We start from the raw sequence: 23716 nt of genomic DNA, 5'->3' as shown, positions 1-23716 counted from the left end.
CCCGCCTTCTTCTCTATACGGTACAGTCGGGAGCAGAACTATTGAAGCCACGGTATCAGCAAAAAGAATACCAAGTTTCTCCTAGCACATTTCTGAAATTTAGAACTGTGTCAATGCAATACATTGGTGGAACAGGCGCACCGAGGATGTCCCACTCGATTTCTATCAGACAGCACGAATAGGCTGCAAACAAATAAAAAAAAATTCGTGGTACCTATGTCCTCGACACTTTCGCTCGTAACTGTATCCTGCTAAGAAGCCGTACCTTGTTTCATACACGGCCTCTTGCGTGGGGGAGGTTATCTGTGCTCGCGCATCCATCCACCCCGCTCCATTTCCCTGCTGCTACGAGCAGCTACGCAACATGGACAGGAAGTACCCCGTCACCGCGGTCAGTCTAGTTTTTAGAAACAAGATGCGTTCACTACGTGCAATGGCGAGAAATAAATTGGGAAGAAAATTTACCACAGAACTGGAAAGAAGCTCTCATAGGGTCATTGCTGTTAAAGTTCACTGCTACTTTTCAGTACCACTGTCCAGCACCCTTTCGCATCAAAATGTCGCATTAACTATCCCATCGTTACCACGTTTCTATTCCCAAATTTCTTCTGGCAGGTTGCGTTAGATACTGTGGACTGAAGTCTAAAGTAAAGGAATACGCGCCACAGCCCTTCATCACTGCTGAAAGAAAACAAAGGAGAAAGGCTGACGCCACCAAAGGCTTCGAAACATGACACGTGACGCAGAAGTTGCATGTGCCTTTTTATTTCAAATCTATTCCGCATGTTCTTATTATGTACAAATATATGTCGTACCTTCTCCATCTTCTGGCAGTTTTACACAGCATCGCTCGCGCGGGACTTGCTGCAGGTAATTCTAGATAAACGGAAACCCTGGAGAAATGGGGGAGAAGTCTATGCACGTGGCATTGCCGGCTATAGCGGTGCGAAAGTAATGGTCGGCGAAAAAAAATTAAAGTGACAACATTATTACATTATCTCTTTTAGGTCTATAGAAAACAAATACTGCATCTTTATCTTTCCACGCAGCTGATCGGGATTGCAACAACTACGATATGCCTCAGCCACGCTGTAATGCAGCAGACTGAGTCCTTGTATTCAACTTCTTGCCACTCATGCGCTTTGCTTTTTTTTTCATCCATTCCTAGAATTTTCGTTACTGTACAAAACATTATTCCGGCGCGCCGGAAGTTTACTATATGCGCAATGTGATCCTGCAGATGAGGACCCACGGTCTATGTACATGTGCTTGTGCCTCTTCGCTTACACCCATTGTTGGTACGCACCGCCTCCGCCGAAAGCGTGCAGGCCACTGCGCTCAGGGTCAAATTTCTCGCAATATTTAAATAAGAATATGAACTTTTACTCGGCAGGAGAGCGGGCACCCCCACCGGTTAAGAGACGCCAATAGAGTGCGCGGGCCACACGTTCCCATCCGATCCACGATTTAGAAAAATTTTGATTCCCCCCCTCCCCCCCACCCCGTTTTCGTAGCATATACTGTGAAACAATACTGTGGGGCGGTCGTAGCAATACTAAATCTCCACAATATAAAGAAGATGAACGAGACAAAACGTAATTGTCAAGCAAAAAACAAAACAAAAAACAACACGTGACAATGAAAAATACCAAACACGCAGATGAACATTTGCGTGTCTGGTCTGTTTCACAGGTTGCGCGTGTTTTTGCGCTATTTAAAGGCTGTGCCCTGAAACATCAACTCGCCTGATTCTCCGCGTTATTACCCTTGCTCTCCAAAGCCGTCTTGTGCTCCTATGTGCATGCCTGGCGGCTGGAGTTGGCGAAGTTACGAGCCTAGTGGCTTGTACTCTAACGACAAAAACGGTGCAACATTTGTAGAAATATGCGCTTGTCGAGCGGCGTTACTTCGCGGTATAAAGATGCGCATTTCTTTAGGAGGTGTGCAGCATTTTTTTTTTACTTTTGATTATCTCGCTGGTGTCAAGGCAATGGAGAAGTCACGCTGATATGAAAAAACATTGAGGCCCCGTCGGTGGTCTTCCTGTTCCTTTCGTTCCATTCCTATTGTACAGATGCGTACAAGCTGTGCCGCTGGAGCGACGAACGATATTTCATCTCTGCTGTGAAAAGAGAAGGAAGAAAAGAGCGAAGAGAAAGCCACAGTCAGTTGGACTGAACGTATGATGCCTGTGTTCACGGCTTATGCTCTTCTATTTGTGTGACATACAGCGCGTATCACTTTTCTTTTCTGGACACGTGCATGAGATCGGGAAAACGCAGTAAAATTAGGAATAACGTAATTCACAGGTTTTACTTCACTTCTAAAAGCCCCCGTTTGATGTTCCCATGGAAAAAAAATGAAGTTATGACAGCCAAATGTGCTCATACGCAAAATCATGACGTAATGTCATTGACATCATCTCGTTTGCTGGTTTTTGTGTATTTACGCGTACTATTAGGTACTAGATAAGAAACGCATGCATCTTGTTTTTCTCTTTCTTTCTTTTCCTTCTTTTTTTAAAGAAAAGGATCCATGTAAGCCAAATGTATCAGCAGGCACTAGTCGTGCAACGTGTACCCACCCTGCTCAAGTCGCTCCAGGTCCCGGTCACACTCGGTGTCCGATATTTCATTAAACTCAGGCATATTTCCTCCAGTACAAGGCGCGTGAAAAGCGCTCAAGTGCAAGTCCCTTTCACTTAAACACCACCTGTTGGCCAAGGGAAAAGAAAAGGCTCATATAAAGAAAGTAAAGGGTAAAGTCTCTGAAAGAATACGTTCTTTTCTTAGATATTTTTTATTTTCATCGATCGATTGTATCGCGCGGCGATACTTCGCAGACGTTTCACTTCCACATCGACAAAATCATGACACTGTGGCCCAAGTACCACCGGATGCATCATTCATGCAGGCCGATTGTAACTGAGAATTATAACTTGCATTCATCTTGTAAAAGAAGAGCTAACGCTCCTCTGATGAAGTAGCATGGGCACCTGTAATACATATGCTGTGAAAGTAGACGATCAAAATATTACAAAGTGGCATCGATATACATGTTAAACTGGGCTACCTTCACATTTCTTTTGCATTTCTTTAAAGGAGAGAGGCTCTTTGCAAAAAGCTACCTGATCTCAATACAGAATGAATAACTCCCATGTTGCTCACCAAATTTATATTGCCAGCTACTGACGTTGAAATGCCGTGCACTGAAGTGCTTAGGAAAAATCAACCAGTCAAACATACGCTTCCCCCATGAGCCATGGCATTGCGTCTTCTCGGAGACATCTGGCAATGCGTGGAACTAAGAACATTTGAAAATATGCGCAATAAATGCCCCAAAAACGCTGTGTCTTGCACGTTTACGGTGAAACGTCGAGCACGAAAGGTGGATGCTGCGATATTAGTACACGAAGGTATACAGTGCCGGCACAGCGATGCCGGCCAGAGACGCTGATCAGGCTAGCTGTCAGCCTTCGTACGTAATAGGTGTCGTTCGCCGGTCATACATTGATATGAAAGTAATACATTGTACAAAAACACCGACCCACACACGATGAAAGACGACGAGATGGGCGTAGATGCTCCGTATTCGTGCTTGTTTTATTTCTCTTTTTTTTTGCGGGAGGGGGCGGGGGGCTCAGGTCTCTTTCTCATCAATGTTCAACGAACTTCTATTGAAACGTATACAACTCGCACGCTAGTATGGCTAATGTTTAGCATTAACTGCTAGCGGCATTTCTATCAAAAAATGCAGGAACTATGGACTAAGCTTATTGAATTACGCTAATAGACGAAAGCTTTTACAAGGATATTCACTTTATTAAAGCATCATTCCAACGAAGGTGTATACTTCTTGCCATGAGTGCCTTCAGTTAGCGTTCGTTTGTTTTATTGGGTAATTTCGCAGAAAACAAAACCGTTAACTGGTATATTGGTACCAGTGTCGGAATTCTGTGCCGCAGCCCCCACAGGGAGAGATGGTGTCGGGAGGAAAGAAGGCTGTCCTTCCTAAGCTCTATACCACTGCATCTAAAAATTCAGACGGCCCAAACCTGTCAAGTAACAGCACGCGGCGGCATGCCCGGATATTCATTTACACGCCCAAGTATTGCACAAAGATGCACAAAATGTTTGCCCATTGTCTATCTTCATAAGCTCCGCCATAACCCTATGTGTAAAATAAAGTTTCCCCAATAATGTTTTTGAGTTTACAAATGCCATTTCTTGAACTCAAAAGTATGGAACTACGTAGGCATAGATGTTTTTTTAGTATATTTACATAGTTATTCTTGCGCTTCGGTGCCGAACATGCCCTGCAACTAGATGTGCGATTGCAGGTGCCCTATGTGTCAGTGGTGAAAGACCCACCGCCACCGACCACAACCAACCACAAAACACAGGGCACAAGAATGACCGCAAGATCCGAAGGAAACTACTCGTTTGAATATGGAATGCTTCCAAATGCCCGGAGGAAGAAAAAAAAAGCGCACATACTATTTGTTTGATTGTTTTATAATATGTCCACAAAACGTGCACTTGCAGAGCTTTTTAGACTCGCCGAGCTCTTTAATCATGCATTTTTTTCTCTTGGAAATGCGGCACGGTTACAGCACGTAGCCGCATATCGGGAGCTTCATAGAGATGCCGGTACCACGCGGAAACGTCGATGCAGATATACCCTAACAAATAGGGTTCGTGTCTATGCACTGCACGTCTCCCGCTTACCTCGCTGACCCTAAATTGTTAACAATGTCGTCGATGCCGTTAAAATCAAGCAAAGTTTGACGGCCACAAAGCAAGTATCAGCTTACGGTTGCTCCTCGTTAAACGTAGTCGAAGTAACAGAAACCCAAGAACAGCTATGATTTCTTTTATAAATCAAACAACATATTCTTAAACTTGAAGTTACCGCGCCTACAGAGCAAGCCGGCACACAACTGCCACAAAGAGCTACTCACTGTCTTATATGTCACATAACAAAAGTCCATAGAGAGCTATCGCGATTTATTCCCACCATCCACTAGCCAAAAATGGATCACTATCACGTCTTATTTGCAGCATCGTTTTACTGAATCTACACTAACTCGCGTCAAAAAAAAAAAAAATCTGGTTAGTCTGTACCAAGCCAAACATGCAAGGTCCATGTAGAGATTTATTTTCTTTTCATACAAAAGGATAGAGAGAGCGATGGTGAAAAAACGAAGGGGCGCCATTTTTTGCAACGCTTTAGGGTGCCCGATCAGTGCCACCTCTTTTCATACAGCAGGAAAAGGCATGGACAGCGATTGAAGACAACAGAAGTTATCAAGGAAACGGAAAAAGATTGCTCTGAGGTAACATTCTTCAGCCTGTTATAAGATGTATCATGTTGAATATAGGCAGTAGGATGCGACTATACGAGTATACACGTTCATGTGCAAAGGGGCTGCTCAGAGCCCGGTTGGGTTTCTGTCCTATTTCAAACGATTACCTCACACCCACTACGACCCTTCCCTCTGGATGTAGTCCATCTTACAACACCCACACAGATAATCCCCTTCCCTTTGTTTATATTCGTTTAGTACATCTCACTGTTCCATCTGCGCATGTATTATCACATTCCCAAGTTTCTGCCAACAGGTAGCACTGAAAATGACAAGTGAACACAGGAGGCAATAGTCGTTCCGGAACGACATGAAGCACAGGGGAATGTGTAGGGAAAAGCAGGTGACATGCGTGGGGGAAACGGGATAAAGATAACATGAGGGTTGGCGGACCTACCTAGCGGGGTCTACAGGAGGGCGGGTATTTACCTGTCCGGCCGGTCGGACTCGCCGGGCTCGGACCAGCGGTAAGCGGTGCCCGACGAGTGATTGACGGGTGCTTGACAGCCGCTATAACCGTACGCCGACGGGCGTCCTTTACCAGCGAGCCGCTGATAGTACTGCTCCTTTTTGCACAACTCTGAAAAAAAAAGCGGACAGATTGACACACAACCTTTGACTCTTGTGTGTACCGTGCTTTGGGTGCCCATTAAAGAACCTCAGGTTTTCAAAATTAACCCACACTGCGGCGTGCCTCATAGGGAGATAGTTGTTAGACACGTAAAACCCAGAATTTAATTTTTAGTTTTTAACGAATCGCTGTCGCAAAAGTTCGGCTACGGCACCTTGAAATCGTTAGCAGAAGTTATACGTCACTAAATTTAACAGTAGTGATAAAGCTCAAACGTTACTGGTGAAATAATGTAGTTGCTGTACTAATGCCACAGTGATCAACTAGTATTATCATAAATAACCCAAAGCTCTTATGCATTGACGACCTGTTTGCTACACGTGTATATTTGATAAGACGTGTTAAGTCCCCGAGGTCATGTTTATTGTTGAATAATAGCCCTCGAAATTAAAGCTTTGTTACAGCATCAAGGCTTGCCGATTATAATTGGCGTATACGTTAGTCTTCTATTTTTATTACGAGCAACGGTACTCACCTATGTGACTCTGGAGCTTGTCGTTGCATAAAGTATGCTTAAGATCACTCTTAAATGCATGGGATATCTGGAAAAAAAAATACGGGAAAATCAATCACAGTATTATGAGTTTCTACGGTACCATTCCTTTTTGTTATGTCACACGAGCTTTGAGCTTCCATTCAAAGACCACGTTAAGGCTAATAACAAAGAATGGTGTGAAATTAAGTGTGCATTGTCTTGTGTTGCTCACTACCGTCATTGGTTGTCATTAAGCAGCTTTAGCACAGCACTATGGCCGTTTACGTCGACGGGTTCACGCATAGCAGCTAAGGCTCGCTACACCGTTGTCGACGAGGTGGTGTTTAGAGCTGCGATCCGCAATGGTCAACGTATGGCAAACGCAAAATGCGGTGGCGTTACCTGGTGTACAGAAATTAACGCACTTTGTGCCAACTGTGGCACCGGTTCTTCGGCCAAGCACCATGAAAAGACAGAGAGCTAACCTCAATAATAAAGAGAAAATATTTTAACACTTTTTCGCCGAAATAATCGGACACTAAGGTAAAATTAGCTTTTTAGCCGTCTTGATGAAGCTCAAGTATCAAGTGCGGATTCGGATCAACGTAGGAGGCTCCCGTACCGTCATGATGTTATGCTGGCTATTGAAGGCCCGAAATCGGCAAATCACTTCATAGCGTCCTGCCTATGCACACGTTATACCTGCTATAACGCAAGAGCTTTGTGAACGCTATACCAAAGTTCTCTATTGAGTTGGAAACGCCTCAACGCTTACCGTATCTCAGCTCAATGCCACTTGTTGCACGCACTGGGAAAGTCAACGAGAGCTGCCCGCGTAGGCTGGAGAATGAGCGGTTCCGGAAACATCATACGATGCCATAGAATTACTTGTTGCGTTTTTCTGATAATTATCGCCGTATATAAATCAACGCCTATTGCCTCCGTATACATAAACCAACAAATATAAGCCATTCGTTATTAACGCTTTTTGTTCGGGCATAGCGAGACCGTTAGTGCTGCCATTCGCTTCTTCGGCAACCCACCATCACGTGAAAGGTTGATACGTTTTGGGATCAAACAAAAAATTTCTTCAACTTATTTTTAAGGGGAGGGGGGAAGGGTCTGCAGACAGACGCACCCGTGAACGACTCGAGAACTCACCGAGCCGTCTCGCGGATGCTGTGGCACGTCGTACGTGTGCTCGACCATCCTGGCCGAGGCGTACGGCGACATGGAGACTCCCGCGGCGGCCATGGCCCGAGGGCAAGGCTCATCGCCGTCGTCGCCTGCGCTGCCACGACGGGAGATGTCCGGCAGCTTGGACGACGCGTACGGCGACGGGTAGTACTCGCGGCTACCGGCGTCGCCACTTCCGCCGCCGCAGCCTCCGCGAGGCTTTTCTAGCTCCGACATGATGAGCGAGTCCATCTTGAGATCCTCGCACATGCGCACACCTGGTCATAGGGGAGGGACGAAGTTACTGGTAATAAATCCATGGCAAAAAGTTGCTTTACAACGCCTCGGCATTTTGATGTAGGATGGAAAATTCTCACGTCCTCGTTGTCAACTGATTTGTGATACTGTCTCACACCATCAAGGTATGTATCGATTGGAATTAGTTTTCGGTCACTTGCATTTGTCTATCATTTGCTCGTCTCTTCGAGGGTTGGCACTGTCTCTTAAGTTGCTTTACAATTCCTCAGATAAAAACTAAGTGGTGGACGTGGCAAAACCCTTTAGAAGCTTCTATATTATTTTTTTAAAGTGGTGGACGTGGCAAAACCCTTTAGAAGCTTCTATATTATTTTTTTAAAGTCATATTGTCTGGTTTTATCATTCGTTCCACACAATGAGCGTACCATGTAAATACATCATGCTAATACCATTATTTGGAAAATATTCTTTAGCGGCACTTTTTTTACTTTTTAGATCTTATTTAGCGTTTATTTAGCACTCACTTATTGAACAAAGCTCGCATCACAAATAATGGAATTCCCTCCGATCTTACATTTATGATAAGACGCAGAAAAAAAATCAATGTTCATTAATAATGTCACAGCCTCCCTAGTGCAATATAAGGAACCATAGGCTACAAGCAAACTGTTGGATTTTCTAGTCGTACACAGTATATCCTGTCGAAGATTCTACATATGAGGCCGTAACTTGTCGAAGCAACGCAATAAGTCCTTTCCGTAACTGCTATGCCGCGCGCTAAAATTTTTCGTAAACGTCGATATGAACTAGCTGGCCATTCTCCGTTTTCGAGCGTTGCTGCGCGCGTGTAGAACAAAGAAAGTGATAGCAAGCAGTCGTACCCTCATAGGTACTGATGGCCGACGGAGGGGTTCCGGAAGACCTTCTTCGGCAGACGAGCACCATGATGGCTACAGTGACGGCCATGAGGACAATGATGGAACAGCAGATGGGCACGATGATGGACAAGCTGCGGTACCGAGGAGTGCCGCTGTCGCGTCCAGCCTCCGATATTTTGTCCGGTTCTAGGGGATCTGGAAGCGGCGAAGTCAAAGAACGTGTCTGTTGGCCTGAGCCGCACACACATTTGTCTTCATTGCGATACCAATAGCAGGGGAACTACAGGCGATTTTTCGCAACCGCCGCAATGTGCCATATAAAGTCCAAGGGCGACAAGATCCTATCGTGCCCCGCGAGCCCTATGCGGTGCGTGCGAAGGAAAGCATGCGAGGGTGCGCCGAGAAGCATGGTGGCATGACGCACTGTTGTCCTCCAGCGCTCGAGGAGCACTCTCAAAAGAAGTGGGGTACTCTCAAATGGAGGAGCGCACCGTAACATCGCCAAGCACATACTAAAAGGGCAGGGGGGCGTGCGTCTCCTCATTCTGGCCCGACCGCGGCTGCGCATGGCTGTGCGCGCTGCTGAGTGCCTACGTTGCCCGTGCGCCCTATATTTGAGGTCATCTGCGGCGGGCACGAGGGCTGGACGACCGAGACAGCTCATAGTTTTATGCTCGCTGTCTTTCCACGAGCCTTGCGTTGGAGGCCACGTAATCTCAAGTTTCGAAGACGAATTGAAGCCAGAGGCGGCACAAAGAAGGGTTCGCTCCTCGAGCCTAGCGATTTTCATCATGCTAAAGTTATGAGTGCTCCAAGCCACCGAGGGATATCTGTTCACGTCTCCCTGTGCACGCGTGACACCATGCTTACTAATATATTCAGTCAATGACTGTTTACCTTAATGTAAACAAACGATAAACAATGAGCCGTATCTGGTGTTAGTCGGCTAATGCATTGACATAAGTATCAATACTTTGTCTTTCAGATTAAACTGAAACCTTTTACGCATACGTGTAAAAGCTGCAGCGTGCAGTGATAAAAATACATGCGGATTGTGGGTGCTGCTTTGAACAGGCTACTGCGACTATTTTTATAGCTTTCAATGACCGTATTAGGTTTTATCTGACAAAGCGCAATGTGGTACGATCTGTCGGTCTTCTTAAGATGAAGGGAGACTATGAATTTACTTTGGAAACGGCTTTTGAAAAAAAAAGTTATTGAAGAAATCAATTGCGTAAAAACGATTTCCTTTCCTGAATGTACAGAAAGCACGTAGCACCTTCTGCGTTCGCATTCATCCATGGAAGCCGTCATATATGCCGCAAAAGATCAGGCATTCAAAAAATGTAGAAGAAAAAAAATTCGATGAAAAATTGCGGATCAAATTCAGTAAATGACCATAAGGCATTCGTTGCACTCACTTCCTGCTAGCGTTAGCGTGGCGACGGTGTATTCCGCTTTGGTGGAGCCGGCGCTGTTGTAGGCGACCACGAGCAGCTGGTACCAGGTTCCGGGCGCCATGTCTCCGAGGAACACCACGTCTCGGTCGGGGATCACCCGCGACGACAGCAGCGTCCAGTCCAGTTCGTCACGCGGCCGGTACTGAACCAGGAAGTGGCTGATGGGGCAGCCGCCGTCACGCCAAGCGGCCAGCACCAGGCCTAGGCTGGTCACGTTGGGCAGTACAGCCGTCTTTGGCGAAGGAGCCTGGGGTGCTACCCAGGAAGCCGGAAGTCGAGGGGGTCTTAGCGCAGGCGCGCATGTGTCCTTTGGCTTAAATTGCACTGGCATTTCATTGCTCCTCTACCCCGAACTAGCAAATAGGTGCTACAAGAAAGCTTATCAGCTATTGTCGCCCGTGACTCAGTGAAAATTTTCTGTATGTTCAGGTAGGCCTGCAAGGATGCCCCAAGCATCAATTACGTGTCGTTTGTTGGAATCAAGTTAGAGTCCGAGCGCGAATCGCAGGAGAACAGTGATCAGGACGCCAGCTGGCGTCTACCCCACCGCAAATTAATATCCTAATTGCGTCGGCACAAGACGTTTACTCGACTACGCAAGAGGATGCCGTAAGGCGGCAAACACGATTTCGTGTTTCGCGTACGCATATTCGATAGAAACAGAGCTTCCACTGGCATAGTAACGATGGTGGTGCCGCTACCATCGCAGTAAGTAAAACTTTACTGATATCTTTTTTGGCTACATAATCTCAGTAAACACGTGCGAAAGCATCCGGTAATTAAAACTTTTGAACGCTGGCGAACCTTCGTTAGCTCGCGATACCTGCTTGGCATTTCAGAAGTAGCGTATACAATCCGCGACAAATATTTACGGACCACAAGATGTGGAAAAAAAAATGCTGGAGAACTTTACAGCCCGGACACGCAGCTTAGCATTTAGATTTACAGCCTCTAATTATGCTCAAGCAACATATACTGTGGTACGATTTATGTGGCTAGCATCAAAAACTGCTCAGGAAATCGAGGCTTTCTCAGATGTCGCAGCCCGTACACTTTTGACGCCGGTTGTGCGTACACTAACCGCGGTATTACAAATATATTTGCACCCTTGTTAGAGCTGTTTCGCTTAACAGTACAGAGCTGAAATAGCAGGTAATGACGCTTCTGCTGTGTGAAAGTGACATACATGTAATCGGTCGTAACAGCAGCGAGCATTGTGCGCATTCTTTTGCAGCGGCACGCAGTCTGGCAGATTCAGTTTCCCTAACCAGGTTTTTGAAACAACATATTCATGGAGGATGTACCTGTTCCCTCTGTTTTGACTTGGAGTAGCTCTTCGGGCTCGCTGCGTCCGTTGCGGTTGAAGCTGAGTACAGACAAAGAATATGTGCTGCCACACTGCAGGCCTTCAAACAGGTAGCTCCGCTTCTCGGGACTTATGGAAACTTCGCTCCACTCGAGCCCTTCCTGCGTGCGGTAGCGGGCAACGTAGCCTGCATAGCAACGCGAAAGAAAACGTACAAGAAGCTCATATTGAAACATATATTGGAAATGAATTAATTATGCACGAGGTGTCAGTTAGCAGAGGCTCAGTTCACGCAGGAGACGTGGGAGGGAGAGCCGGGATCCAGCAGATGTGAACTAGGTCGAAAAATCAATTTTAACCTTACGTTTGATATTTTTAGCGCTTTCTTTAAAATAAAATCTGCATGTGTAGCTAAAGGGCTGTTACTATAGTTACCTGTCTGTCGCAGTTTGTTGCCACAGTAACCATATCAAATCATGTTTCTTTTTCCTCTTCATGCATGAATAAACTGCTCGTGCGAACTGTATGCCGTTCGTTCTTTCATTAGGTAGTTGTCGCTAATGCTTCTAAACCTATACGAAAATACTCAGAAGAATGCATTAGGCACGAAGTGACACGTTTATGAAATCGATATCAGGATTCACGCGCGAACTACTCGAGATCTGGGAAGATAATAGTGCGACGCATAAAAATAAATACATTTACAGGCAAAAAGAAATAACACCAATTATTTATCGCAATTTAGTATGCCAAGCGGCCAAATCACTGCTGCCACTAAAGCTGCGCATTGCTTGATGCTCGCACGAAAATGTTGTTAATGCTGTAATTACTTTTCTTTTTTTTTTGGAGCTAAGGGTTATCCTTGTGTGGTAGTTTTCCCCATTCTTCCAACCACAAAACACTTTGAGTGGTTGTTTAATGATTTCGCGGGCGATCAGCGCGAGCAGGGCGAAGTACTCAGTTGGCGAGTACATCAAACAGTCTGGCGGGCGTTTGCCTTTCACCCGCACAACAGCAGGGATGCCTGAAGCGCAGGTGCCGAGCGCACGGCTGAAGGGGCCCGGCGCGGCACACCAGTTCCAACACCGTCGACGTTGGCGTAACGAGACGTCGGTGAAACGCACCCACGCCCACAACGCGGCACACAACGCAGGAAGCCTGGGAAAGCAGCGACGTTGGCGAGCAGTGCATAAATCTTCTCGTCGTGGTGACTATGCCTTTGCGCAACCCAGACTTTCGCAAAGCTCCCCGAGGCTGCGCCAAAATTCCGGCTTTCACCCGCATGTCGTCTATTGCATCGTGTGGCAACTTTATCGTTCTCAGACTTGAGCTCTGCCATTGAGGAAATGTTCCACGGCTCCTTTTACAAAAGTTCTTACATAAGTTTGCTGCCATTGTATTGGTTTGATGGCACCGTCTCGTTTGTCACTGTTCCGATATATATATATATATATATATATATATATATATATATATATATATATATATATATATATATATATATATATATATTGTACCAGAATTTTTCAAGGTTGGACCTCTAAAGAGTCCAAACGCAACGCGATGTATACTATTGATGTTGCGTCGTGTGAATGTCCGAGACGATACAATTTGTTGCAATTAGTTGAACACATCGAATTTTATTATTAGGAGCAGCACAGGAAGAGTAATCGAGCTCAAGCACTTCGTACAACACGCGACGCGCTGAGCTTCTGCCACGAACAGCTTATTTTCGATTACTGTAAATTTCGCTATTTGTGCTTATTTGAGGAAGCTTCAAGTACTTGCAGTGAGGCTCTCGACAAAAAAGACTCGTTTGAGATTTCGTACGGTGTTGTCAACCCCAGCCCGACAAAACTTTCCGGCAGAACAAAATATTAAAAAGACTGAATAATTAGGTGCTGACTGAGAGCGTTATGTAGACACGAAGCAACCGAAACTCTATATACTTCACGAGCACAAATGTTTGTGAGAAAGCCGCACAGTGTTATCTCCTGCAAATAAACACACGTTTATAGCTTTCAATAGTGTGCGCATTTTTCTGAAGCCAGTTGCCGAGACTAACCTTCGACGACTTCTTTTCCTTCATCCTGTGGTGTCCAGGACAGTTCGATGGAGTCGGTCGTTCTGGTTGCTACGGTGACCAGAGGTGGTGGTGGTGGATCTGCGCATAAGGAATATAACGCCACTCATTTATCGATAACAAGAAACAGTCCCGGAAAATTCGAAATTTGAACCTCAATCCCGCTTCGCGAAAAGTGCGTCCGCTATAAACTGAGCGGATTCTCTCCTACACTGAGGACAGGACACCGCACGAGTACGCAGCAGAAATGCTGTGCAAGTTTTGGATTTTTTAATATATTTATTACGATGCAGACACTGCATACGTGAACTCAAATATTTTTTTCTTGTTTAAAAAACTGGAAGCTGTCGCTTATGTCATAGAACAGAGAAAGAAAAAAAGCTGGCTAAGCTAACTGTGGTTGCTAGGCCTAAGCGGGCCAAGCAGCTAGCGTTGGACGTCGATGGCTGCCTCCGGAGGGCCCCGGAGGCCGCCGTTCGCGCGCTCTACACAATGCTGACGCTGACTGTACGTTACTGATTTGATATGAATGTCGTCTTAGTTTGTTAACTTCATCAACAAAACTATTGATGCATTCTTTTCAAACAGACAGAGGCAGAACCGTTTGTCTGATGCCGACTATTACGTGCAATGTTTGCTTGCGTTTCCACCACATTAAGGCGTACTTATTGTATTGAATATCTCGCAATCTTCTTCGAGATTAATATAGAACACTAACGTTCTTTTAGCTTTATTCTACTTCCCACTAGCGCCTTCAGTAAGGCTTTCATTAATTGCATTTCGTTGAACCTGCTCATAAATACGCTCGACTTGGTTAACTTGGAATTACCAATACCACGGCTTAACTAATGAGTAAAGCCATTGATTTATGAAGAAATCTTTGTTGCTATACCTCAATACCGTACAATGTTAAAAAAAAAGCTCCGTCTTCTCTTGAGTGCCATTAAGAAAGGTCTTTTCGGAGTTAACAACAGTTACTCATCCATTAGGCTTTGGTTTTCGGTAAACGTCAGAGTTACTTTCTGGTATATCACTAAGTAGACATAAAACAGACATAAATTGCCGGGCAGATAAGACGCAGCCGAAAACGGCCAAGCCAGACTGCTGGGTTTCACAATACGCGTTTTGATATACAGCATGCGGCCGACAAGACAAACGCCAAATCCGCTCCCCCCCTCCCCCCTCACCCTACCTACATCGCAAAAGGCACTGACCCTGCTCGTGCGTCTGCACCATGATCTCGTCTGAGAGCGGTCCCGCCCCTTTGTCGTTGAACGCTTGCACCACGACGGCGTAGGCTGTGGCGCGCTGCAGGTTGTCCACCACGCAGCGCGTCACGGCCTTTCCCGGCGAAGACGAGGCGCCGGTGACAGTCTTGAAGACGTACGGCTCGGTGGAACCGTGCACGCGGTAGCCCACGTAATATCCCTGAATCTCGCCGTACTGCAGGTGCACCGGCGGCGGCTGCACCATGGCGATTCGCAGATTGAGAAGGAGGTCAAAGCATGCAGGGTTGTTTCAAATAACCTGGCATTTGGAAGCTGGACGGTTTTCAGGCCTACCGTTTAGCATACTAAACATGGCAATGCATTTAGCTCGTTTGTAATCTACTTCAGTTTCAAAAAAAAAAAGAAAAGAATACTATGTGAGTAACACACATCGATCCTGCTTTTGTAGCTGTTCTACAAGGGTATCGAGTACAGCTCGCGCTAGAAAATATAAGCATCTATAAATTAAACAATTGTATGCAGCGAATAACTTCTAACAGTGAATCTGAACATCTTCAGGCCTTGTGTATCTAGGAATATTATATATTCCCCTTTTGGTTCTGGGCATTTCAAGAACAACTGACACGCCACTGCATTAGCATTCGAAGAGATCTACCTCAGCACTAACTTATTAGCTGCGATGATATGATACAGCGAACGTTAGCAGCATCTCACCTTCCACGATACTTCTACTTTTCTTGAGCTGACTGCCGTCACCTTCACGCTTTGTGGTGGAGTTGCAGGCACTGAAAGAGTTAGAGCAAGGAATGGTCAGGAACTTCGTCTTCGTGCCTAGAATGATGACACGGGTAAGGTACGTCCGAGAACAGGCACTAAGAGATTACCGAGGCACCGTGCGGATAGAACAAGAGACTAAGAAAAGTCCTAGGTGAGTAAACATTATAAAACAGTATCTTACATTACGTATATTCAAATGTACTCATTATATATATGCATGTTACATATAGACATGTACGTGAAAAGAATTGGCATTTTTTGTTTTGTTTTCTGAAACTCTTTAAAATACGTTTTTATCTTGTTGAAAGTAGTGCTGTCTTCAACAGTCCGCCCCATAGACTTGTTTTGTCGTATTATACCATCTACATTCACCTCGAGAACCATTACAACTTAAAAAAAAAAACGCTCCTTTTCAGTACAGGGAGTACTAAAGCTACGGGATGAGTAAGGTTTCCGCTTCGTAGAACTTTTCAGTTTCTTCAACTAACCTCATCGCGCCAATGAGTGCATTAAATTTGAATACCTTTTCTTGAATTATGTATGTAACTTTAATACAGTTTGGCCACATTTATATGCTGAACTCTGTATCCCCTAATAGTAAGCATGCCGTTTATGCAAAATATTTTTTCATCTCATTATTTATTGGCAGCACAACAGTTTGTGTAATAACTATAAAAACGTGCAAATATAACGCACCGTACATGCCTCCTTTGACTGTGCAGCATGAATCATTATCAGCCTATGAATACTTGTTGCGTGACACGTGAAAGTAACATTAGCAAAGTCCCGTAAAGCCGATAAAGGGGCTGCAAAAGCACACATTACGTGGCGCACTGTAATTGTGAATGCAGTCAGCTGAAGCACTCACCTTCGCCATCAGTGATGACGGTCAACGCCTCACTGGGTGGCCCGATACCGATGGCATTTTCAGCGAGCACCCGAAAGTTGTACTCTGTGAGTGGATGCAGATCCTGTACAGTCACCTGGCTCTGGTCGGCCTCGGCAACCATTTCGCTCAGCTGCTTCTCCCAAGACTCTGAGGCGATGGACGGAGAAAACAAGACGGAATGCATACGTTTGTTAACGCTAGCGTAGATGCCTCGGCACGTTGGAACATACGATGGCCGAACACGCATTTTGGTGTTACTAAGAGTATTTCGCCGATACTGATTAATTACGGACTTATTACATTGAAAACGCACTAAGAGTTTGCAAACTGTTCTCTAAGCCGTAATAAGAGTAGTCGAGAAAGGAAGATGAAAGAACAAAAGCAACTGAAAGGCTGCTGCGTTTCATATCGGGAATTGAACAAAGGATCTTAGAAAAAATTCTGGAGGTGCGCTTAGCTTCATACGTGCCGTTATGACCAAATCTGTATACAGGCAGTGTCTCGAAAAAAGAACAAGTAAATATACATATATACAGACTGCCTATTGTAAGTCAAATGTAGTTGGCGATGCTCAAGTAGCTTACGAAATAAATTTTTGCGAAAAATACGTGCTGTAGGCGTGCAGATGCTCGAGTTTTCTCAGAGGTGGAGAATGCCTTTAGTTTTTTGTGAACAGCCCCTAATGTAAATGCTACAACGTGTAATACTATTTCCTCCTTTTTTTCCACCTCATCGCTTCATTACCCGATTTCATATACTCGCAAATTTTTCGACATTCATCTAAAACAGCGTCCAAGTTTTTTGAACCAGGATACTTGCACAGTTATGTATTGGTCCAACGTGTAGCTGTACCCTCTAATACTGAATGCCGTGAATTGGACGCATTTTTCTCTTCGTCGAGTTTATTTGAGGCTTCAATTTTATTTTAACAGACCAACTGCTCCGCTAGTCCCTTATCAACATGAGATCATTCATGTCCCCTTCAATTACAGCATTTTATCTTCTCGCATTGGCCTTATGATGACTCTTATAAAATCAAACGAAAATACCCCAAAATATTGTCGCAGAGCATGTATATGCACTGTTCTTTGAATGAAGCACCTCTGTTCATAGAAAAGCTTCAACAGTTAGAGCACAAACTGATGGTTTCAAAACTAATGATCCTCATGCGTTCAGTGGCCAACTTTGAACGAAAATGCCTACCGATGCTCCTTTTGTACTGTACGATGTACTTGGTGATGGGTGAGTTCCCGTCGCTGGGACTTTTCCACAAAACAGTCACAGATCGGCTGAGCACGTTCAGCGCTTCCGGCCTGGGGGGCTCATCGGGCCTGTCTTGGAGAAAAATACAAACATGATGGCGACCAACTTGGGTCACAGGTCTTAAGCATGCGCATGTGCTTAATTTGTTTTCTTTGCAGAGATGAAAAAGTGGTAGTCTTGTGTACAATAAATTAAATAGGAGCGAATGCGTGAAGTAAAAGCTTACAGCCAAGTACGTAGAGAATACATTGAGTTAATGCTCGAAAGAAAAGAAGAACACTTGATTATCCTAGCGTCTACGCTGTCAAGCTATATTGAACTATAACCATGTTTTTTTAAGGTTGAGGTAACTGTGGGAGTACCTTCACGCTCCCTTTCCCTACGTCTTTCAGTTCGTGTGCATCCCATGATCAATGTACCTCGATGAGGTGCACATATATAGAAGCAGTTAGGAGATCGAGCGCTTTCGCTTCGCGCACCGGAAAGAAACAGTTCGTCGCTGCCATCGACTTGTAATGATTTTGTCCTCCTTTTACCGCTCTCGCTCGCTACCTCTGGCCCACACTGTCTCCCGGTTCTGCGAAGCGATTCGCGTGGCTTTGAACAAATAGTTCCACTATTTTCTTCCTTGCAACGGCCTACATAGACGGACAGTTACAGCGCAATGCTGTTTCAACCGAAGTACTCAATTATTGGTACATGATCACTTGCCAGATAATCATTCGTTATCGTAAAGATCCATAAACCCATCGACTACCTTAAGTAAACGGCCAGCGCACTCATCACGTGGTGCAGGTTGAGGACGGAGACTTGCTGCATGAGCAGCCGTTCATACCTGACTGAACTATTTCTGCAGAAACTAAGAACGCTTGACCTTCCCGTTTTACAAATATTCCAACAGATAGTCAAATTCACTATTTCTGTGTTTGTCCTGCTCCAAGAGCATTTTGGCTCATATTATGGGGCATGGGTTTATCCTGTGACGTTCCTGCGTAGGCCCTTTAAATTCTGGTGCATGCAAGCATTCCACTGCATGTAAATGTTTCAGTTAGACGCTAACTAAACGCTTCATAAGAAAAAAAAGTATCACGCCATTTCAGTCCATAGCCCTTTTGCCTACAGATATAGTTTCATCGAAGAATGCGTTTTAGAACTGACGAATGTTGTGATATTCTTCGCGTGCACTTTACAACGCCGAAGTGGAAGCATAATGAAATTTTTGGTAATTTGGTGGGTGAGCGGTGCTCTACGGAACATTGCGAATATGTATAATATGCAAGCACGGCACAATATATATATATATATATATATATATATATATATATAGGAGCTGTATGAATGGACCAATAAAGAGCGCTCAGCATTTACACAAGACGTATAAATTTTAGCGCTGGGCGAGATATGGAAGCCGCTATTTCCAGAATGGCGCCACGAGCGCGGCGCGGCATTTTGACACGTTCCTGTCGAAAGTGTGACAAAATCTTGCCAGGGTTAGCTTCCCTGTAATGCTACAAGTAGCATTTTCTTTTTCGGCGCTGTGCAATAGACAATGTACGTTATCCTCTAGCCGGGCACCGGTTGCCCGACAATCTGACGAAGAGCGAAGGGGAAGTATAGAAGCGGTTCGCCGCGAAAACTCGGAGAACTCGCGAACCGCAGGTGGGAAGGCGAGCGTCGGAGGAGGTGACAAACGGCAAGGTTAAAAGGACGCCGATCGATGCTCAGTTTCTTCGCCGCGCTGCACGCAACTAGCATGAGAGGCAGGTTCGACGAGCGCCAAACGCCTAGGAGAGCTGTGCGCAGGAAACCACTTGCACCTCGAGGCCGACGCCACAGTCCACTACCTGCATCGACTCCAAGCTCTTATTCGGCTGCAGGTTTGACGATGATCATCGCCATCCTATTTAAAGGACTGCTTCTCCTTCCGCTTCACGTTGTCGATACTCCTTTGAAGCTAATTAGTGCTTGCTATGCTTTAATTTTGTAATGAGGCCCACTTAGCGCTTACTCTAAAGCACTGCAGCAAAGACCTTTCTCAAGCTGCTTTAAAAGCATATTTAGGGAAATGTTACTGAAGCGCGCTGACTATTTTTGTCGAAGGAACACGTTTCCTCCTGCTTGGCAGTCGCGATATAGTTGTTGAAGTCGAAACCTCTCTTTTAGTATGAATCTTAGTGTATCCCCTGCGTTAGGCTTGCGACATTTTGTGATGTCGTTATGATCATGACAAGAATTTACGTCATACGGGGTTCACTAACGAGTAGGAGCATGATATTTGAGAAGAAAATGCCGAGCATAGTGCGCAAAGCAATAGAATGAACAACTTCTCGATGAGATGATGTTCTCCGTCTGCAGACACATATGAGATCAGTCAACACCAAGGACTGACAGTGCGACTTATTTTACATGCACGCGGCTATTACTGAAACAATCACGTGCACGGAGAGCAAGGAAATGCGGCAAACACAATTTTCGTGTCGACAAACGCTAATGGTGCCGGGAAGTACGCCAACACAATTTCACTGTCATTTACAGTCATTTTTACGCCGTTATTTAAAGGCGGCGTTGGCTTCAGTTGCAGGCGTCAGTTTTATGTTGAGAATTACTGGGAGTAATATGCAGTAGGTGGTAAGAAAGAAAAAAAAAACAGTAAGAATGCTGCTGCAGAAAACAGAAAAGCGAGACCCAATTCTATCACGGAAAGAATTTGTGAACTCAAGAGCCGCTTCTTTTTCCCCCGAGGAGTCGGTCCTGACTTATTTCTTTTTTTGCGAAGAACATTAAAAATAAAAACGGCGGGTATACACCGACGACATTACGATGAGGCCTACCTTGTATGGAGAGGTGTGTCACCTGCTCGTCGTGCCCGTAGGCGTTGGAGACCTCGCATTTGACGGTGCCGGTGTCGTTCTTCTCGGCGAGCAGTATCATCAGCTCGGACCAGGGAGACTCTTCACGGGAGTGGTCTTTGATGGTGTACCTGCAGCCGCGGCAACCGAAGTGGGCACGCCATCGCTTGAGCGTCCGTTGGGAGGCCGATGGTAGAACATACGTGGTCAGGGCGAGGGCGCGATAACAGTGCGTCGCGATGACCGCGCCCCAACTTTTGACCTTTTGAAACACTTCGCCAATGACACCTTACGAAAGCCATTAACAAGCAGGCGATGTGTCTGATACGGGGTGCTGGGCTTCAAATGAGAACTATAGGAGAAGACTGCCTCCGGCAGCGTTCCAAGTTGGGGTGCTATTCATTTGAACTCTGAATGCCTTATTCACGAGGCTAAGCTCGTTTGTACAACTTTTATCTGTAAATTTGCGAATCTTAGTATAAGAACTCACGTGTGTACTTCAATTACTCATGCCATTTCACAAACGCAATTAAATTCGAGATACGTATGCACTGATGAATGAGATACCCTAGTGTGTGTGTGTGTGCGTGTGTGTGTGTGTGAATATTACTATTCACAGCAATATTTTACTCAAGTTGCTCAGGTGCAGTAATTTATGGTAAACAGAGCGGTCTCCCTTTAGTTCTCCCCACTTGTTCATGCACGTTTAAAGCGGTGAAACGAATACCCAACTTACACGCTCTGAATTTTGCTTTTATTTCTTAGGATCTAGGCATGAAAATTTTTAAACAAAGCTGCAGGCAACTCGCTTGTACTTTGCACCGATAATCCAACATAAAACCAAAACAGCTTCAAGTGAAGAAGTCATGCAACGAGCGAACCGGTGAGGTAAACATGTATACGCGCATGTGTTCTTGGCAGTGCAAGTAGAAAAATTTTGCTCCGTTACATTTTAAGCGCAAAAGCACATTCACATATTCGGTTGCGTACCTGGGAATGGAGAATGCTTTGATCGGCTTGCTGTCTTTTGACCAAAAGAAGCTGATGGGTTCGTCTCCCGTGGCTTCGCAACGAAGCTTCACCACTTGTCCCCTTCCCGCCATGTGGGACATGAAGCGCTGCCTTACTTTGGCTGGAGCTGTACCGAACATGAAATCAAAACGAAGAGAATCACCTCCGCACTTGTTCGATTTGAAAGACAAATGTTAAATAATAATATATAACAAACTGCAGCAAGCAGAAGCTTTGCTTTGGGCGACGGTTGCTTTCTTTCGTTGGACTTCTTTTTCTAAAGCTGGGCCAAGTAACTATATAATTGCCTTTCACTTTGCCGAGAGGTAAACCCCTATGGAGGCTCCCACGATCTGAGAGAGCTGGGCCAAGTTGGTAATCCATTACTCAAGTATTATTGCGCAAGAAAAAAGACATGGACGTAAGAGAAGAAGACACACCAAGCGCAACTTGAGGATTGGAGAGATTTCGGCTAGATATACGTAAGCAGTTCACTATCACGTGAATTATCAGCGACGGCAGTTCTAATCGTTATACGCGGCTATTCTAAGAAGCATCTCTTAACAGCAGCAAACTGGGCGACTTAGTACTGGTTTATCTGTAAAAGCGGCGCCTAAAACAAGGGTCAAGGCGAACAAGAGACAGATGATGTGAGTCTGCGTGTCTTTGTGATTGCGCCGTCGCATTACAATGTTTTGTTAAGTAAGCACCGAATAGGTCGACAAATAGTCTTCCTGCGAACAAGGAAGACAGCTCACGTGTGCCGAAGACTGAGCAACTTGTTAGAATAACTGCATGTATACATAAGCGAAGCGCATTGTTGGATAGAGATAGTGAAGTGGACGTCCTGGTGGCGCAAGCGCGGTATCTTTAAATGTTGCTTCAGGGCATTTGCTTTATTTTTCGGTAAATTGCTGGGGTGTCGGCGCATATGCACTGTCTCACTTGTTCGCCTAGTTCCTCGTTTCAGGTACTTCTATTAAAGATGAGCATCTATTACTTTAGCACTTTTCTTGATCGATGGCCTGGAATTTACTGTGACGATAAACCTTTCTTTTGTTTTGTTAATTGACACGTGTCTGCCAACTTTGGAATTACTCTAATCATGTTTTTAAATGCATATTATCAAAATCCTTACCATGGACATTAACCTGCACCACGGTGTAAAGGGGCAGACCGACGCCGTTCGAGGCTTCGCACATATAGCCGCCGGCATCCGAGGTCTCAACTTCTTGGATTACGAGGGATCCGTTCACTAGTGCTTGCATGCGAGAGCTACTTATAACGGTGCGGAATTCGGCACTTTGAGGTCCTGAAAAGACACAATGCGACGTCAAAGGTACTGAAAGATGTCAAATCCAACAGACAGCATCAGTACAGCTTTAATACAGGTGGTAGGTTTGAGGAAGAAACAATTCATTCATAAAAAATATATTACATCTGCATTATTTTAAGCAACTTCTAAGATTAAATAGCTGCACAGAAAACGAAAGTGTGCGCACTATGAAGTAAAGAAGCATAGTTCTTGTTTTTTAAGTGCAGTTGCTGTTTTTAAATAAGCCAGCATATATTTTAGTAATGGTGCAGAGTTCCCAGTTCAATTAATAAACCTGGGAAGAACAGTTCATTCTAATTGCTTCCGGGAGCAATAGAGTGCGGACGAATAGCAATGAATAAGAACACTCCTTGTACTGAGTGCTTTAGAGTCAGTTGTTTCTCGCTAAACTTGATGCAATATCAGTGACTGCCAGCGTAACGCGCACTGATCAGTTCATGGTGCCCAAACATGCTTGGTAGCTCGTTTGCTAACGCTTGAACAAACGTAGTTAGCGCTTAACTTGCTATAAGCCGTGTTCGGAGTTTAAACGGTCACGCACTCTCGCTGGGGTGTCCATAAGCGATCGTTAGGATGAATTCACAAATGTCCAACAGCTGTGCTTCTCGTAGCCACTGCACAAGGTAAAAATTAAATTTGGGGTGTACTTCCAGAGCGGCCATTTAATTATTTACAATATGAAAGAACTAAATAGGGCGATCAACCGAGAACATTATAGTACTTGCAGGGG

General features: G+C 45.0%; 1 protein-coding gene across 1 annotated transcript in view; it reads right to left on the bottom strand.

The window, feature by feature from the left end:
• Nucleotides 1–1518: 1518 nt before the first annotated feature.
• The window catches only part of LOC142578295 (cell adhesion molecule Dscam1-like), a 204868-nt gene continuing 182670 nt past the window's right edge, over nt 1519–23716 (bottom strand). The window contains exons 12-27 of the mRNA XM_075687693.1: nt 22789–22962; nt 21630–21777; nt 20622–20770; nt 17731–17862; nt 16507–16674; nt 15576–15646; nt 14847–15096; nt 13615–13713; nt 11548–11736; nt 10205–10498; nt 8787–8978; nt 7633–7925; nt 6472–6538; nt 5795–5945; nt 2585–2712; nt 1519–2122 (exon numbers count right to left, since the gene is read on the bottom strand). Of these exons, the coding sequence (XP_075543808.1) occupies nt 2064–2122; nt 2585–2712; nt 5795–5945; nt 6472–6538; nt 7633–7925; nt 8787–8978; nt 10205–10498; nt 11548–11736; nt 13615–13713; nt 14847–15096; nt 15576–15646; nt 16507–16674; nt 17731–17862; nt 20622–20770; nt 21630–21777; nt 22789–22962 (2564 nt within the window). The 3' untranslated portion in view covers nt 1519–2063. The remainder of the gene's footprint in view (nt 2123–2584; nt 2713–5794; nt 5946–6471; nt 6539–7632; nt 7926–8786; nt 8979–10204; nt 10499–11547; nt 11737–13614; nt 13714–14846; nt 15097–15575; nt 15647–16506; nt 16675–17730; nt 17863–20621; nt 20771–21629; nt 21778–22788; nt 22963–23716) is intronic.

This window comes from Dermacentor variabilis, chromosome 4 (genome assembly GCF_050947875.1).
Source record: "Dermacentor variabilis isolate Ectoservices chromosome 4, ASM5094787v1, whole genome shotgun sequence".
Taxonomy (NCBI): Eukaryota; Metazoa; Arthropoda; class Arachnida; order Ixodida; family Ixodidae; genus Dermacentor; species Dermacentor variabilis.
The sequence above is the reverse complement of the archived record's forward strand: the minus strand, read 5'-3'. Positions and strand labels throughout refer to the sequence as shown.